At 38.7% G+C, this 17,016-nt stretch overlaps 2 protein-coding genes across 2 annotated transcripts in view; one reads left to right on the top strand and one right to left on the bottom strand.

The window, feature by feature from the left end:
- Positions 1–8,379: 8,379 nt before the first annotated feature.
- Positions 8,380–17,016, bottom strand: part of LOC122400356 (photoreceptor-specific nuclear receptor-like) — a 40,999-nt gene continuing 32,362 nt past the window's right edge. The window contains exons 7-10 of the mRNA XM_043401776.1: positions 11,555–11,670; positions 11,082–11,293; positions 9,306–9,600; positions 8,380–8,618 (exon numbers count right to left, since the gene is read on the bottom strand). Of these exons, the coding sequence (XP_043257711.1) occupies positions 8,380–8,618; positions 9,306–9,600; positions 11,082–11,293; positions 11,555–11,670 (862 nt within the window). The remainder of the gene's footprint in view (positions 8,619–9,305; positions 9,601–11,081; positions 11,294–11,554; positions 11,671–17,016) is intronic.
- On the top strand, positions 13,626–15,710 carry LOC122400355 (centrosomal protein of 78 kDa). Its single transcript, XM_043401775.1, has one exon. It carries the CDS (start codon positions 13,626–13,628, stop codon positions 15,708–15,710), a length of 2,085 nt encoding a protein of 694 aa, XP_043257710.1.

Here is a 17,016-nt window from a genome sequence, read left to right as displayed (position 1 = left end):
GAGTGGAATAAGGGAAGGGCAAGGGGATGAAGGTGGACCGACAGTCTCCTCTGACCGATGCAACTTCATTTCCCAGAAGAATTTACTTACAGTAATAACTTTTTACTCTGAAAATCGTTCACCGATGATCTTGCACGTCGATCTCGATGGATTGAATCTATATGCATGGTGTTTATTTACCGGTGGTAAATATGTTACGGGGGTGATTCTACAGGTTAAAATAAGACCGACGAGATTCAATCAAGAATGATGAAATTTTTTATTCATGCTTCCCTACCTACCAGGAAGATATTGCAGTCGAGACCTTTCAGGAAAAACATAAAAAATTCTCCGACCACGTTCTTAGTATAAAATGAAGACAATATTCGTTATATATATAATACATATTTGTCATTTGTAAATATTTTAAATAAATACTAAGAAAATGAAATTTTATATATAAAGTTTAAATAAATTTTTTTGGTATCTTCTGTAAGAAAGATACAGAGAGAATTATAAATCTCTAGCGCAATTCTGTACTTTGCAACGTGACAGAATTAATCTTAGAAGGTAATTGTATATTATATTTATTTATGAAACCATCCTAATAAAACACAATCTATATTAGGATCCATTATGTCGAGTTTTAGAATTGTTCAAGTCCGATATCCGACAAAATGTCAAAGTTAGTTAGTATACATAGATTTCAATACAGACTGTGTTTGATGAGAATGATTCTGTAAATCAAGATAAGTCAGTTACATTCTATGAACAATTGTTAAAAATACTATCACGTTGCAGTATACAGAGCTATACAGAGACTTACAATTAGTCACGTGCACCGCACCTTACGAATTTTCGAAGTTATTTTCCCTGATAACAGAAGATTATACGAACAAATTTTATTCTATATTTTCGGCTTATTTTTACGCGATGAATTACTCACTTTTAAATTTAACAAGTATCTACTCTAGACTACAGAAAATATCAGTCCTGAAAGATGTTGCAAGTCGTACTGGTTCATACATTTTAGTCAGCCTTTGCAAGCCTTGTGACCAAAGAAAAATTACTCGACACTGTCCACATTTCACTTTCTCGTGGTACTACATTCCTTTTGAAACGGAACTGATCTTTACTAAGTGTAAAGAAATACTAATTGTAAGTATTTTTTGCATTCAAAGTGAATGGAGTTCGAATTAAAATTGACCAATTTTTTATATAGAGAATTTTCTATATAGAATCGTCTCATTGAAGCCATTTCAAACGAGGCAAATACGTACTTGGGAATTTATATGATTATAATTATCTTCATTTTTTTCATGCTCATCGTTCCTCTCCATTTGCGTTATACCTTTTAGTAATTTTTTCGATAATCTCATCGTCCCTTGCGCGATTAGTCTCATCATTTTCCAGCCATTTCCTCATTTTGTTCTCATTAGAATTTCTGCGGCTCGTTACGTTGTACAATATTGTAATAAGTTTCTTCATACTCGTTTACGCTTCAGAAACCATAAGCACGTGAATCGACAAATGTAGTGGACTCTCTATTGTCCAAATTAATTCGAACACACGAGTCTTCGAACAAGACAATCTATCATTTTATATTTCGAATAAAAGGAGAAAAACTATATATAAATATACTATTCAATATAAAGAAACGGCCCTCTTAAATATATTTATTAATAGCATGAAATTAAATTTTCTTTCGTGGCTTCTTAATTCTAATTTATGTACGAATGAATCTAACATTTATATTCGTCATTCGTGAATAAAATTTGTCCACGATACTTTCACCGCTGACTTTGAAACTATTTTAAAAATTCTTGTTCAAAATGTATCTAGTCCGATTTATTTACGTCGATAAATTAGAAAAGATAGCTTCGTATTCTGCCCTCGTGGCGAGCAAAAGGGACGAAGTTAAAGCAGGGAAAAACAAGAGGATCGAAGGGATGAATCGTCTGTTGTTTGTGGATATCTGGAATGAAGTGGTTGTCCTGGTCGAAGGCGAATACTCGGGTAATCCTCCGATATACGTGAGGAGAAAATCAGATTTCTTAAACGTCAGCCAGCCCGAGAAATTCTGGAGTTCAGGCTGGCCGGGTGAAAAATTCGCGGGGATTTTTTCTTCGAGCCTTCCTCTGCGAATCGTAATGGACTTCTATCGTGAAATATGAACCAAGGGAGCGAAGTACCATTTCTCGTAAAGGGAAGTAAATTTACATTCCTAGCGATGCTCACAGTATCCGCTCAGTTTTGTATCGCCCGTGAAATTCCAGCGACATGGAAAACGTTCAAAGTTGGAATATTGTGAAAACACCCTTGCGAATAGGAAACCATTTTATCCTTCCTTGTTCTGTTTATCAAAACGTTTTCAACCCTACCAATTGTCGAATCAGTTAACTATACAAATATTACCAGTGATTTGATATACTTTAAATATTAAAATAAACTATATTTATCGAATATCGAAGCTGATGCAGTTTAAATCTTTACGATTGTTTCGTAAAAGTGTCTCGTGAATTATTATTTTTGAGTGGATTTTAAACCGTGATTTGTTTGCAATATGCGATATTATAAAAGTGTTTGCATTTCGACTATAATTCAGGCGTGTCTGATAAGTCGGGCGTTAATCAACGCGGGCCATTCGATAATTCGTCGGGCAAATTATGAATACGATTCCGCAGATCTGTTTTCTGCCGCCAATTAAAATTATTTATTTGCTGTTTGTCGAACAAAAGGATTTGTCATCCGCGGGGGGTCGAACGTTTGTTTTCAATCGAATCGTTCGCGCGGCCGCCGCGATAGACGAATCCGGCAAAACTTCGAAACACGTCGGCATAATTGTGCTTACGCTTAATTTCAATTCGCGATGATAATCGATGGTCATTAAACGGCTGGACACTCCACCCCACTTCCAGAGAAACGGACACGTCGTTGGTTTTAATTTAACTTAACGTCCGAATAGTTCACAGCGTGATTTGTGCAAACACGCGAGCGCCAAGCAAAAGCTCCGAACGAGTCCTTTTTCGGTAGCAATTAAAGTTACCGTTCGTTTCCCGTTTCATGTAAATCCGATATGTTTGTTATCGTCATTATCGTTCGTATCTTTTTCGTTAAATCCGTTCGAATTTCCCGATGTACGAGCACGTTCGTGTATTCCAATGATTTTACATGCATACGGAATTAATTAACTTTACATGGAAAGTAATTACAGAACCGTTTCAATTTATAGAAAAAGGCAAAGTTATTCTGTGAACCAAAAGTTGAGGATTGGGATATTTCGTAAGTTTGTGCGTGTATAATTATGCAAATTTTTAATGTAAATGTATATAAATGTATTCCAACGATGCTTTATATTTAGCCTTCTAGCAGTCGTTAAGTCTTTTGTGGTTTGAGTATAGTGATTAAAAAGTAACATTTCGTTATTCGATGGAGGAAAGTAACGTCTTAGATATGTTATTATAGATGTGGCTTTGAAACTAAACTGATTTCTTTCTTTCATTGCATTGTCTATAAATGTTCATTAGATAGTCTCTTTATACCAGTGATTCAATTTCAAGATTCAAAATTCACATTTAAATTCAAATAATCTGTGTATAACCTAACGAAATGGTACTCCTGATGAAGCACCAAAAATAAAATGTTACAACTTATTAAATATATTTAATACAGTTTGTGGTGTTCTGAAAAGTCCAACAATAACACTTACCCTATACACTTCCATGCAGAACAGAAGAATTCAATTTCTATTATAATTATCATTATCCATATGAATTATGGAATCAAATAATTTGTGTATAACCTAACGAAATGGTACTCCTGAAGAAGCACAGAAAATAAAATGTTACAACTTACTAACTATTTCTAATACAGTTTGTGGTGCTCTGGAAAGTCCAACAGTTTCATCGAAAATTCCATGCAGAACAGAAGAATTCAATTTCTATTATAATTATCCTTATCCATATGAATTATGGGATCAACGCCTCGCAAGGGAGGCATACCAAGACTCGTAGTCGGTCAAAATAGTAAAAAGAATTCGACGATGGGATATTAATCGAATCGCCCCGGTTGCAAAAAGCACAGAGTGCCAAAAATCACAGTTCGACGACCGGGATCGATTTTTCCCGGAAGGTGGGAAGCCCCATTAACTTTCGATTCGTCGTTTTTTCGGAAGCCGTCGACTTACGGGGTCGCTGGAAGCTGTTTCACGCAAATCGATTTGAGAACCGCCGCTTTAAAGCCCCACTTATCGAACGCCTAGTTGGTATGATAATGTAATAAAATAAATGGAGGTTGCTGTTTCCGAGCGATATAGACTCTCTCCCTCTCTGTCTCGTTCCCTGTCCTCCCCCGTTTCGTTCGTCGAGAGCCACCCTCTTTCAGCCTCTTTCCTCGTCGCACCGCGACGCTTTCTCATCCTCGTTCCGTCCGATCGTCGTGTCCTGGATGGTCCTGGACTCCTCGCTCGGTTTCATTTCAGCCAGTCCTCTCACCCTGCGCCCCACCGGGTCGCAGGGGGTTGAAACGGGAATCGAGAAGGTAGAAGGGAATGGAGCTCACCTCGAAAGCGAAATACAACAAGTCCCGCCGCCATTGCTGGGTCACCCTTCAACGGGAGTTTTGTCGTTGCGTGGGTGGGGGTTTGACAGCCCTGTGCGACGAGTCACCCCCTTTCGACCCTGCCTGGGTTCACCGAATGGGTGGGGGATCCGGAGGAAGACAGACGGAGAGACGGCGAACGGGAAAGAGGAGGACGATCGAGACGGAGAGGGTTAACACTCTCGCGATGGTAGGAGGGGAAAAAGGATGAAAGGACGCGTCTTGCCGGTGCTCGACGGAGAAACGAGACGCGCCAAGGGGGTTTGGGGGCGCAGTTTATTTATAGGGAGAAAGCGAGTCGAAGGAGGAAAAAGAAAGCCGGATGAACAGTGACGCCGGAGAGGGGTTGGAGAGAGACAGGTAGGGAGCGAGGTCGAAAACTCCGCCCCTGCATCCGCAAAAGCGAGTCAATACTATGACCACCCATCCTTGCTCCTCCGTGTGCCCTCTCGGTAACCCGCGCCGCCATCCCCAACCCCTTTTCTGTCTTTGTGCCACGGGATATCGAAATTCGTTACGCGTCGTAGACGAGGATCCTCGACTCCGAAGGTTCCCTGGCGTCACGAAGCAAATGCGTATTTTCGGAGGACATCGAAATCGGATACGAACCGAACGGAATTTAATTCTGGAACTGATTTCGATCGCTGAGTATTTCTATGCGTCCTGTGGCTTTCCATCGAAACGATATTACAATATTATCTGTCTTTCTTTTTTTTTTTATTTCACTTTATTTGTGCAGCGACCGAGAAATCGTTTATGGAATCTGTACAAAAGTACTTTGACGCTTATAGTCGCTTTTCACGAATGGCGAGGGATACCTTCTCGTTGGTACCGTAATAGGATTCGGGGGTGTGAAATCATTCCTCGAGCAAAATGCAAATTTGTCTTTCTTATGGAGAGTCGCCATAATTATAGAGAACAAGTTTAAGTGATAGTTGTACCTTTTTTTTCGTATGTAAATATAAGAAATACAAAGAACTACAGTTGTATGATATTATAATGCAAAATTTTTCGTTCTAGAATGTAATATTGGAGAATTTCCAAGTAGATACGTTTTTGAAAATTTCCGGCTCTTTGCATTTTTAGTAATTTTTATATTGTTTATACAATGTTAAACATTGAATAAACTACATTCTGAACGAATATTTTTGCAGCATACTGCAATTGCGCCTAAAACCACAAATAAATTCTATCAAAACACAAACAAAAATAAATTTAAAAGTTATTTATTTAAAAAGTTGTATCTTGAAGAGCATGAGATTTTTAATTCTTATTTGTTTATCGTATTGAAGATATAAACTAAATAAGCATGTAAGAATACACAAATTAAAATAAAATTTATTTAAACTTACGTAACATTATTTTAAATATATATACGTTCAGTGAGTATTTAAAATTCAAGGGAAACATGTTTAATTACAGTTGTCTCGTGTCTTGTACCAAAAACTAGGCGTAAAAAGACTTACAAACAAATTAATAAGTATGATTCTTTTTTATTGAGAAATAAACAGCAACTCTTTCCAAAAAGAACGTATTATTTCCAAAAGGTAGACACCTCTCCCAACTTTAGAAGCAAATTTTTATTTCCGTTTATAATCTGTATTGGTCAATGAAATCTGAACCAATAATTTTTAGGTGCCCCCTCCCCCCTCTCCCGCGCGATTGCATATGTACGCACTGGCGTGCACGAAAACCGCATAACCGAATAATACGAGGAGTCATTTTCAAAGAGCCACGACTCGAAGGAGCATTCCAATCGGAAAAGTATTAAGGGTGCCTCACCCCCATGCCGGGGCGTTTAACTCTCCGATTGCTTTGACAACTTAAGCAGGCCCTTAAACCTTGCTCGAACCTCGATGTAATTTATAAGCGACCGAGGGGTAATTCCGCTGGGGACCGTCAAACTGCCATGTGGCAAAACCCCCGAGGGAAAGTCAGGGATTATACGGTGATAAATAAATATGTACGTTTATGCAACAACCACCGTGACTCGGGGTAGCCTGTACGCGTCGGATGCTAACAGGCGAGCAGCAAGTCAAATTTCGATTCGGTAGGATTCCCCGCGAGTACCCCCCCCGTTAAATAAACAGAAATTAAAGCCGCTCAGGGGTTGCGGTGTCTGATCTTTGCCACGAGCTACCTCATCTTTGATCCATCAGAACGTTTAGAACTACTAAAGTATGTAGGAAAGACATTGATTTATATTTATTTTTAAGCGAGCATCCAAAGGAACAGCTGACCTTTATTTATTTCTTTTTAATTTATTAGATTTTATATTTAAACAAAACTTTGCTGTCAGACCAAACCCTTGAAATTGTCCACGATACCTAAAATTTGTAGACAACTGAAACTACGTATTTAACCCCTTACGATTTAATTCCAAATAATTTTTCAAACGTATAATATTTAATTTTGTTTCAATTTGTTCGTACAAGGAATGGGCACGAGAAAAATAGATTTGTTTTACGAATACCTCGTGAATGTAAAAATGTGTTGATTTTAATTTATAAGGCTTGATGACGAGTGAGTGACCTCGTAATTGTGAAATTTGACATTAAGAACTTGTGACGAGTCAGACACGTCATTGTATGGCAAGGGGTTAACAGTTGTGGTATACCACATATTGGTTTCGATGTATTCCGATATCAATTTTAAAACTTTTCCTGTCGCAAACGGGAGGGGAATTGATCTAACATTCGGCGATTCTTATGCATGTATACTTTTATTACAAGTAGTTACGTAATCGTTACAATATATGTATGTCACGTGACTCAGTACCTAGACTTTTACAGCAAATAGTATCACAACACGAAATATACAAGAAAAGCACAGACGAGTATTCTTTTTTACAGCTGTCATTAAAACTCATACCGATTACTCGTACATTTGAGAACCTTATTTCAGATAATTTCGTACCATGAACGAATACAAAAGAAAAAAGAACAGAAACGAGAGAAAAATTAAAGCATCCGTATTCCCTTTCCTCGAATCTGAAACAAGATTTCGTTCGATCCTCGTAGAAATCGTTTCGAGCGAAACCGAGAAACAAAACGACTTGGTCAACACGTCGAACCTAATGTTCGATAAACATTTGTATAATAAATAAATGTGTGTATATATATCTATATCCTTATGTCGCAACTGAGTATCTCCCGTTCAGTTTAGATACCGTTGAACTGTTAACTAAATACTGTAAGGTATCGTTCGTTACCTTTCTCGAAGTATCCATCGTTAGCCGATCCCGATCTAGCGGTAAAAAGAGATCACCAGCCGGGATCGTAAATTCATCGAAGGGTCATGCTTGGGGCTACGTCCTTAGGCCAAACCATTGGAACGATCGACCTCGATCGAACCGCCTCGATTAATTGGTCTGCACAATATTTTATTCGTTTCCTAATCTTTCGTTAGTTCTCGCAAGAGCGTTTCCATGCCTACGCTGTGCGCTCCATTTAATATACGCAGCTTCATTTGCAAAATGTCTTTTCTCTATGTACATCACGTTAAGGGTGTTACAAAGGAATCTCAATTAATTGTGCGACACGACTATCATCCTGACAAAATTTAACCGACGTCGAAGCAATTCGCTTCGAGATCCTCTAAAATCAGTTTCGTCTAAACGTAATCGAGTTAAATGCATCACAGAATCAGTTAAACATCTTATTAGAAATAATTCCCGACGTGACGGACCGTCGGCGACGTTTCACTCGTTCGTTAACTTGCAAATGTGTGGCACTGTACAAATATCCGGAAACTGTTCGACAGTATCTGTTTTCGATGGTCCCCGCGGCGTGGAAGCGTCTCTTAATTTTTGTACATGTCGCACAAAACTTTTTCCATCGGCGTGTTGCCGATCGTTCTGTGAAAGTATATCAGCTCCACCCTCGACGCTGGCACTGTCCTCAGCAACGGCAGCAACAGCAACAACCTGCCGAATCGGGCTGGACTGGCCGGTTGCTGTGCCCTGGCGTGTTGGCCCAGCATCACCTGCGCCTGATCTTGCAGATTTTCTATCTGGCTGGAATCTTTCAAGCCACGGGTTTCTGGAACAAAAATCCACGCTGCTGGTCTGGGGAAATCTTGCAATATTTGTAATATCGCGTGAAAAATGGCAACTTTTACAGAAAATAAACTACTCAGACCACTTCTGCAGCTACACCTCTACTACTTTTTGTTTTAATCTGAATTTTCCAACTTTACGAAGATCTTGACCAATCATTTTAATCTCTTCTTTATTGAGGACATGTTTAATTATAGGACTTACACTTCTGCCAACTTAATTTTTATTTTTTATTGAGGACGTGTCTAGATATTTGCAGAAGTGATATGATGGGGGCTGTAGAGTCTCATGGTTTGTTAAATTGGTCTTTGTTTGAGAAGGCTAGATGCTGGATTTTCAATTTATTAAAAAGTAGAAAGACTTAACACCAAATTGTCATAAGAATTTTCCATGGATGAAGTAGAAGCTTTGGAGCATGTGTTGAGGATTCAAGACTGTTTGCAAGTTCTCTGGAGACATCACGAGGAACTTCTTCTAATATATAAAGATACGAAAAATTGTTATGCAATTACATCTGAAGCAAAAACTTACAAGGAATTTGAATATAACCATAAGAAAAGTAAAGAGATAAGTGATTTCTTAACATTCTTATTAAGACTCAATAATTCGAGGGCTTAAAAATATATTTGCGTGGCCAAATTAATTTTATTCGCGAATAATAGTTACCAACCTGGTCGAAACAAGACAATGGCTTTCATGCAGGCGAACTCCGCAGGATCGACCATGATGGCCTTGTATCTCTGCAAGGTGTCGTGTAAATGCCTGACATCCGCTGCCACCTGGCTCGGTTTGCCCGTCGTTGTTTGCATGTGAATTCCAGAATGTGGATGTGGATGGGGATGGGGCGACAGAGTCAAAGCAGTCAGTTCCGCCGAATTAAAAAGAGGCGAGGATTCGAGCGGGAGGCACCACTGCACCGCGTTCAGAAGAAAAAGCTCTGACCAAGCTTCTTCGAGTAGTATCACCTAGTGCAAACAGGACCATTCAAGCTATAACGGTTTCTGGAATCTTGAAATTCTTGTAACCTTTTTATTTTCCTGACACTCCCCCTTTACAATTGTCGTATATAAAACATTTGGAGAATCTGGATATCTATGTGAGCTTGTAAACATGTGTTGACATAAATTAATTCATAGGGCACGACCTACACAATATAAACTCGTTTTTAATTAAATAATGAATCTTTAATACAGTATTATAGGCACATGTACAATCGATAGAAATTACTTAAGTTTCTTTGGGTATGTAACATCAAAGTAAATATTAAAATAAACGTAGTGAACAGCATAAATAATGATAGTTGATATATTTACTGGATAGAGGATGAAAAGTTCTTTAAAATAAGACTTGTTTCAAGTTGATCGTGTGATTAGTTTCTGAGATATAAGGGTTCAAAGTGTTTGTTTACTTTTCACTGTTTACATCGCGAGGTCATTGACCGTACGTGCACGTAGTAAATAGTAAATTCAGCACGATGCACGTTTGTGAGAGAGATCCAACGTATTAGACGGAGACGGAGGTAGTAAAATTAAAAAAATTACCCCTTCATTAAAACTACGATATCTACAAAACGGAAAGTCGGATCGACATAAACCAGAAACCATTTTAAAGAGGAAGTTTTTCCGCTTCTAACAGTGGCTCAATTATAGAAAAAAACTAGTGGTTTCGGAACTGTACATGTGTAAAGTTTAACTACTTTTAATACGCGTTATTGGACTGTTTATTAAATTATTACAACCTGTAAGTAAATTATTCAAATAATTTCGCTCGTAATAATTCTATTAAATGTTTTTAACGTTACTAACGATGATTATTTCATGAAATTTCGTTTTTTTCGTCTGTTATCCATTTGATAAAACTAACATGATTTCAATTAAGCTGGTTAAATGAGATTATTATGTATAAAGACAACTAAAGGTATCTGAATCTCGTAAGCAATATTAGATGCGAGGTTTCACTTTATAAGGGATTTAAAAGATCAAGAAATCGTGGATTATAGATACATGGCTGAAAGACGTGGATTGAGCTATTAACAAATTATTATTATTGCCATCATCGTTGAAGATCACGGTATCAATCGTTTTTTGTTTTTCGGATGACATCGCTTTCGCGGCCATTACGAGGCCTGTTCAGTTCTTTTTCTGTTATCATTTACTGGATATTCTATTGTCGTTACTTGGAAATAAACCTCATCAACGTTTACAAATTGAAAAAACCACGTTAAAATTAAATTCAAGGAAAATATACTTTATTATACCACTAAATTAAGAAGGGAAACAAATTCGACTGTACCATTAAATTAAACAAAGTATTCGAGCATATCACAAAACTTAAAGAAACATATTTGAGCATACTATTAAATTGAAGAAAATATATTTTAGTATACCATTCAATTTGAATAAAAAATTCAAAAAGTATTTAGGGATTTCAACTACTTTCTAAGTACCTGATCTCTGAAGGGCAGACTCGCGAAAGACGGAAGATTTTTCGCCCATTTGACAGCCATAAATAGGAGCCTCGCGCTGGTTTCGTAGACCGTTTCAGCGCTGGCTGGCGAATATAACGACGGGATCACAGGCGGAAGTTGCGTGCAACCGCTTCTTTGAGGCGTCAGTGGTTCCTCGTTAGTCACGTCTATGCTGTCCTCGGATGCGTTTCCTGTTATAAAAGATTTTTAAACGCGTCAGTACAACAAAAAAGAACGATTAATCATAAATTAAATGACAAAAATGAAACAATATTTAACGAAGAATGCAATCGTTACTAAAGAAGAATGTTTAAATTCTTGAGAACGAACGTGGAGAAAGTTAATTTTATTTCACTGGAAGTCAAGTTCTAGCATCATATTCGATAGAAATAATTGAAAATTATTCAATGAACCAATAAAAAAGAAAATGCAGATGTTGTATTGATAAATACCATCCTCGTTGTCTTGTCGAGGTGGTGTTGGAGGGTTCGCTGAATTTGTCGTGGGTGCAACGGTGGGTAAAGGCAATGGTGCCGTGTATCTTGCCATAGCCAGAGACACAGGTGGCCTGAAACATCATATTTTCCCGTACTTTATTCAGAATTTTAATCAAATATCTCCTTACCCTATCCTATTATGCAAATGTTTCGAGTTGTCCATGGTGGTTCCACAAAATTATACAAACTTGAGTCTCATCGTTACAATGTATTTTGTTCCGAGTATCGTGCCGATGGAACGCAAACATTTTACAGTTAAATAATTTAACTTGTTCCATTTACTCTGAATATGCATATAATTTGACAAATATACAATGATCTATGTGTTTGGATTAAAGTCGTTTAAAAATTATTTCCGCTGCTACCGAAGGTAAGAGAAAATTAATTATTAGAATGATTTAAATAATTTCAAAGCGTTCGTCTAAAAATAAAAGATCCCTAACATCTAAAGTCTTTGCAGAAGAAAAATGAGTTTACATTGAAACAGAAGACCGAATTAACAAACGAACGAGGCCTCTTTCCTACTCGTCTCGTCAACTATAAGAATCCAACGTTCTTACAATGTAGAATTTATGATCTAGAACGAATTTTAGTTCTCAAGAAAAATTAGTTCTTTTTCTCATAGCACGTAAAAAGCGACAGCTGTTCGTGTGACTATTTAAACGGAAACCATGCGAGTGGTAATACATTTGGAAAATACCGAAATAGGCGAATGCAAGCTTAAATATTAGTTTAATTGGGAATAAAAGAATTGATCGAGAATCCGAGATTTGTATGGAGCGCCACGAAAGTCACGAGCTTCGACGATCAACGCCAACTCGCGACAACTTTAACTCGTTCACACGCGAGTTTTGTTTACCTACTTTCAGCGTAGGCCGCGTAGAAATTTCGTTTTACCGATTTCGGGTAGGTAGGTGGTCGTAAATATACTATCGGGAACGAGAAACGAACACAGTTTGCACTGACCTGTTAATAGTTTTCTGCTAAAAATATTCGAAACCGAATTCTGTCAAGATTGTTGCAGATGACGGTGTATGATAAAATTGTGGTTAATGTACGAACGAGGCAGTAAAGACGAAGGTCTGTATATTGGAACGCAGACAGGTAAGATTTATTTACACGATATTTCCTTTAAATAAACATCGATTAAATTTCTAGACGATTTTTTACTCCGAAAATTTGGGCAATTTTTCACGCTCTGACAAAAGCTGTTCTTAATTTATTATCTCATTATAGTCACTACTGTCTGCGTCTTTGGTTGTACCTTTATTCGAAAATATACACGAATTTTAATAGTTATTATCCACGTACAAAATTGACTCGTTTATAATTTATTTCTTCTTACAATATTTTCGAATGATCTTAAATTAAAATACATTCGATTGAATTGGAAAACTATTTAGTATAGAATATGAAATACTTGTTCATAAATTATATTTTTTCGTGTTTAAAAATTAAGGATCTATTTGTTGACAGGGAGGAAATTTTTCGTAAAGTTTCTCAACTAAATTGAGAAATTAAATGATCTTAAATTTTGATAATCGTTGCTTAGATAATTTTTTTAAGAAGATCGAACTCATACACGAAAGACGAAAAATCATTTAAACGATTGTCTTATCAAGAAAATATTTTTATTTTAGCCTAAAGAAAAACAACTTGTTTCATATTTAACAGCCTAAATTAAATTCGATGACAGATGTTAAAATATTTTGCAGCGTTTGAATATTCCTAAAAAATTTCTAATTAATCATCCGATACATTTTATTTCTTCTAACAGTAAGTAATCGATTGCATTTCCTTTCACTACTCTTTTCTTTTATATTTTTTAGATCACACTTACACAGAAGAGGACCTAAAAAACTACACTCGAAGGGATCAAATACACAATTCTCTAAGATTACGTCCAAACTATTTTAACCTAATTTCTTTCACGTTTCAGCATTCGAGGGAACAAAACTTCCGAACCAAACCATCGTCCACCATGGGTAACCAGAAGGACCCGATCGTTCCATCGTCAAAGATGGAGATGGAGATCCCAAACGGCAGAAACTTCGCCAACTGTTACATGGAGCTGTGCAAGCAACAGCGACTTCGTCCCCTGCCGGTGATCTGCGTGGCTCTGCCCCACAACTTGGACTTCACCACCGACAGAGTGAAAATGGACGACTGGAATCCGATATTGAATTCCCTGTCCCTCGATCGTAGCTTGAAGTCGATCAGCGTTCGCAGTAGGTACCAGTGTCGCAAACCGTTGGAGGAAATAAATTCCGAGGACAAAGCCAGGACAATGGGCAAAGCACCCGTGGTGTTGTCCCGTTATCTCCTCGAGTGGTTATCGCACAGCGTCGCCCAGTGCGTCAGAAACTCTCCAGTTCTAACGAGTCTGGAACTGGAAGGCATACCGTTCCCTCCTGATTGCATGGCGGTGCTTTGCGTCGGTTTGTCGCATACTCAGACGCTTCATTACTTGTCCTTTCAACGCTGCTACATCGGGGACGATGCCTGCGAGCTGGTGTGTCGCACGGTAGCGGACGTACCAAGCGTCAGGTCGCTGAATCTCAGTTCCTGCGATCTGACGTCGAAATGCGGACCAGCCTTGGCAGCGGCGCTCTCCAGACAGAAACTGTTGCTCTACCACGACACTTGGAAGCAATCGTTGAGGTACCAGGAGCCAAACATCGAAGCTATGCCAGGATTGCGTCGTTTGACGTTGAACGAGAATCCTCAATTGGGCGACACGGTGGCGATAGAGCTGATCGAAGCGATAAGGGACAGCCTCTGGCTGAAGGCTCTGGACATGCAGCGTTGCGGGCTCTCCGACAAGATCGCCACCGATCTTCTGGAACTGTTGGACTACAACACCACGTTGATGGTTCTGGACGTCAGACAGAACGCGAATCTGAACGAGGAGCTGGTGAAGGAGTTGATCAAGAGGCTGGAACGCAATAACGTGGACGCCAAGTCCGAATACAGGTGGCTCGGTCTGCCCGAGCAGAATCGAAGGGTAGTTTCAGCAGGTGGTAAAAAGAGGACGGAGAACGAGAACAAAACGCTGGCTAGGCCGCGTAGCGCCGTGGCAGAGTTCGCTAAAAGACCTCATCAGGCTCCTTTGAGGAAAGGAGTCGCTCAGATGACCAATGCGGCAAGATTGAAAGCGAGACCTCACGTTCCACCGTATCCTCACGCGCGTCCTCAGCAACGACAGCAGGAGCAACATCAGTCCAAGCAGAAAATGTCCCTGCATCTCGACCTGCAGTCTCATATCCAGCCGGTGATGGGCGAGGGGACTGCAGACACTAAATGCAGTCGAACCTACGACGACAGTTTTCAGAGAGAAACCGACAGGACCTCGTCGAAGAACGCTGACTCTACGAAAGTGGACGCCACGACGCAAATAACGGATCTAGAGATCGATGATCCGGTCAGAACTCAGATAGTTTTGAGCCAATTGGCGGAGGCCAATGCGGAACACGATCGTCTCGTTGAGACGACCAGGCGCAGTAGTCTTTTACTGGCCGCTGAAAAAGGTCGTCGAGAAGAGGTCGAGGCGAAGTTGACCGCCATGAGGAACAATTTGACAGAATTGGAGACAGCTTTGAAAGAAAAGGAGCAGGAGACGAACGGTTTTCTGTTGCTCAGCCAGCAGTCTCTGGACGTGATTTGCAGTTCGTTCGATCGCCTTTTGGAGATGCTGGACAGTGTTACGAGGAATCCGTATACCAGCAGAAGGGAGATAACCGAGGCGGCCATTGTCCAGGCGGACATAAAGGAACGGGTCGCCTCCGTAATCCGGCAGACGAAGTCCGAGAATCTGAGCAGAGGATTTGTCGTGGACGTGGACGAGTACGATTCGATCAGGTACACGGAACCGATCAAAAAGTTCGCCAAGTCGGAGAGCGACGTCAGGTCGACGCTGCCGCCGATATCGACGATGCACTTGGAGAGGAATATCGGGGACAGTCCGGACGTTGATTCACCCGCGTTGGCCAACAGAATTCTACGCCACGAAGCGAACAAAGATTCGGTGTCCCCCAGAGAGCGCGCCAGGGCGCTGTTCGCCCAGATCGTTCACGGGGACTCTATGTTCGATTTTTGCAGCCACGTGGATTAAGAATCAGACGAGGTGAAATGGTTTTTTATAGACAAATATATACGCACACGCATAGAAAACACAAGTACTTGGGGCAGAACGTTTGGAACCAGAGATCTCGATTCCACGCGTACGCGTGAATATAATACACGCGTGTTTAGATTTGTGTAACTTTTTATATCCGAGTATTTCGATAAACGATTTAATATGTACTGTTGATCTATACGTATTTTACTTTGTGTGACTTTTTTGCGTAGAATAATGTTTCAAAATTTTTGAGTATAGTCGAAAGTAAAATATTGGTCAGTCGAATTATTTGAGAAGTCGTAAGTTGTGAATCGTGAAATGGCTAGTAATTATGAAGCTTTTGAATTTGAACGTTTGTTATTCTCTGTTGGAAAATAGACGTGCTTGTTTATTAGACATTGTTAATATCAGGCAACTTCGAATGTTTTCCCAAATTATTCGCCTACGTAAAAATTATGTGATTGAAAATTCGAGTATTTTATTTTACACAAAATAATTGCACAGAATAAAAAGTATTAATGGTACACGTGTTTTAAAAATTATGCGGATCTTGCAATTATGTGGAACGTGTATATAAAATACATGTTCAAAACCATGATCTCTAGTTGAAACAAGACTAGAATATTGAGAATATCCTCAAAATTCCAAGTTTGAGGGATCATTTGAAATTGCAGTGGGATTCAAACAATACCTTATTACGAAAATCTTTTAAATTGAGCATAGAAAAGGTTCCAGAAACATGAAGAGTTTGAATTTAATAACAAATAACTTTACCAAATCAACGTAAAAATTAACGTAACTGCAGAAATATTTTTGTTGTATCTTATTAAGTAATTATAAGATAAACATTAAAAAACGATTAGATTTGGGAATATCATTATCATTATAGTGTATAGTAACAATATGTAAGTTCCTTTGATCCTTGAAATTATTCCCACTTCAGCTCTTACTGTCTTAAATAATCACACAAGTAGAATAAACGTAGCGATGAATTGGGAAACAATGATACGAAAAGTACATAAAAGAAGCAATGTATGAAATAATGTATTGATCGAAAAAATTAACAAGAAGTATCAACTTGAAGCAAGATCGATAGACTTTTCTGTACGTGTCAGATTGTACCATAAATCGATGATTAATCATCGAATTGCGGTGAACCGATTCGTATCATCATATTTTTCTTACTTGCATTATATTGTAAATGCAATAAACCACTTTTATTCTTTTTAACATTGTTTCGTTCCTTCTTTTTCATCAGTAAAATATATGTTATTAATATCGTTTCCCATTGTGCTTCTAA

Source organism: Colletes gigas, unplaced genomic scaffold (genome assembly GCF_013123115.1).
Source record: "Colletes gigas isolate AHSC1104 unplaced genomic scaffold, ASM1312311v1 Colletes_gigas_Sc00017, whole genome shotgun sequence".
Taxonomy (NCBI): Eukaryota; Metazoa; Arthropoda; class Insecta; order Hymenoptera; family Colletidae; genus Colletes; species Colletes gigas.
Note: the sequence above shows the minus strand (reverse complement) of the source record. Positions and strands in the feature narration are given on the sequence as shown.

Coding starts and splice junctions, on each gene's coding strand:
- LOC122400355 (XM_043401775.1), top strand. CDS start 13,626: ATGGAGATCCCAAACGGCAGAAACTTCGCCAACTGTTACATGGAGCTG.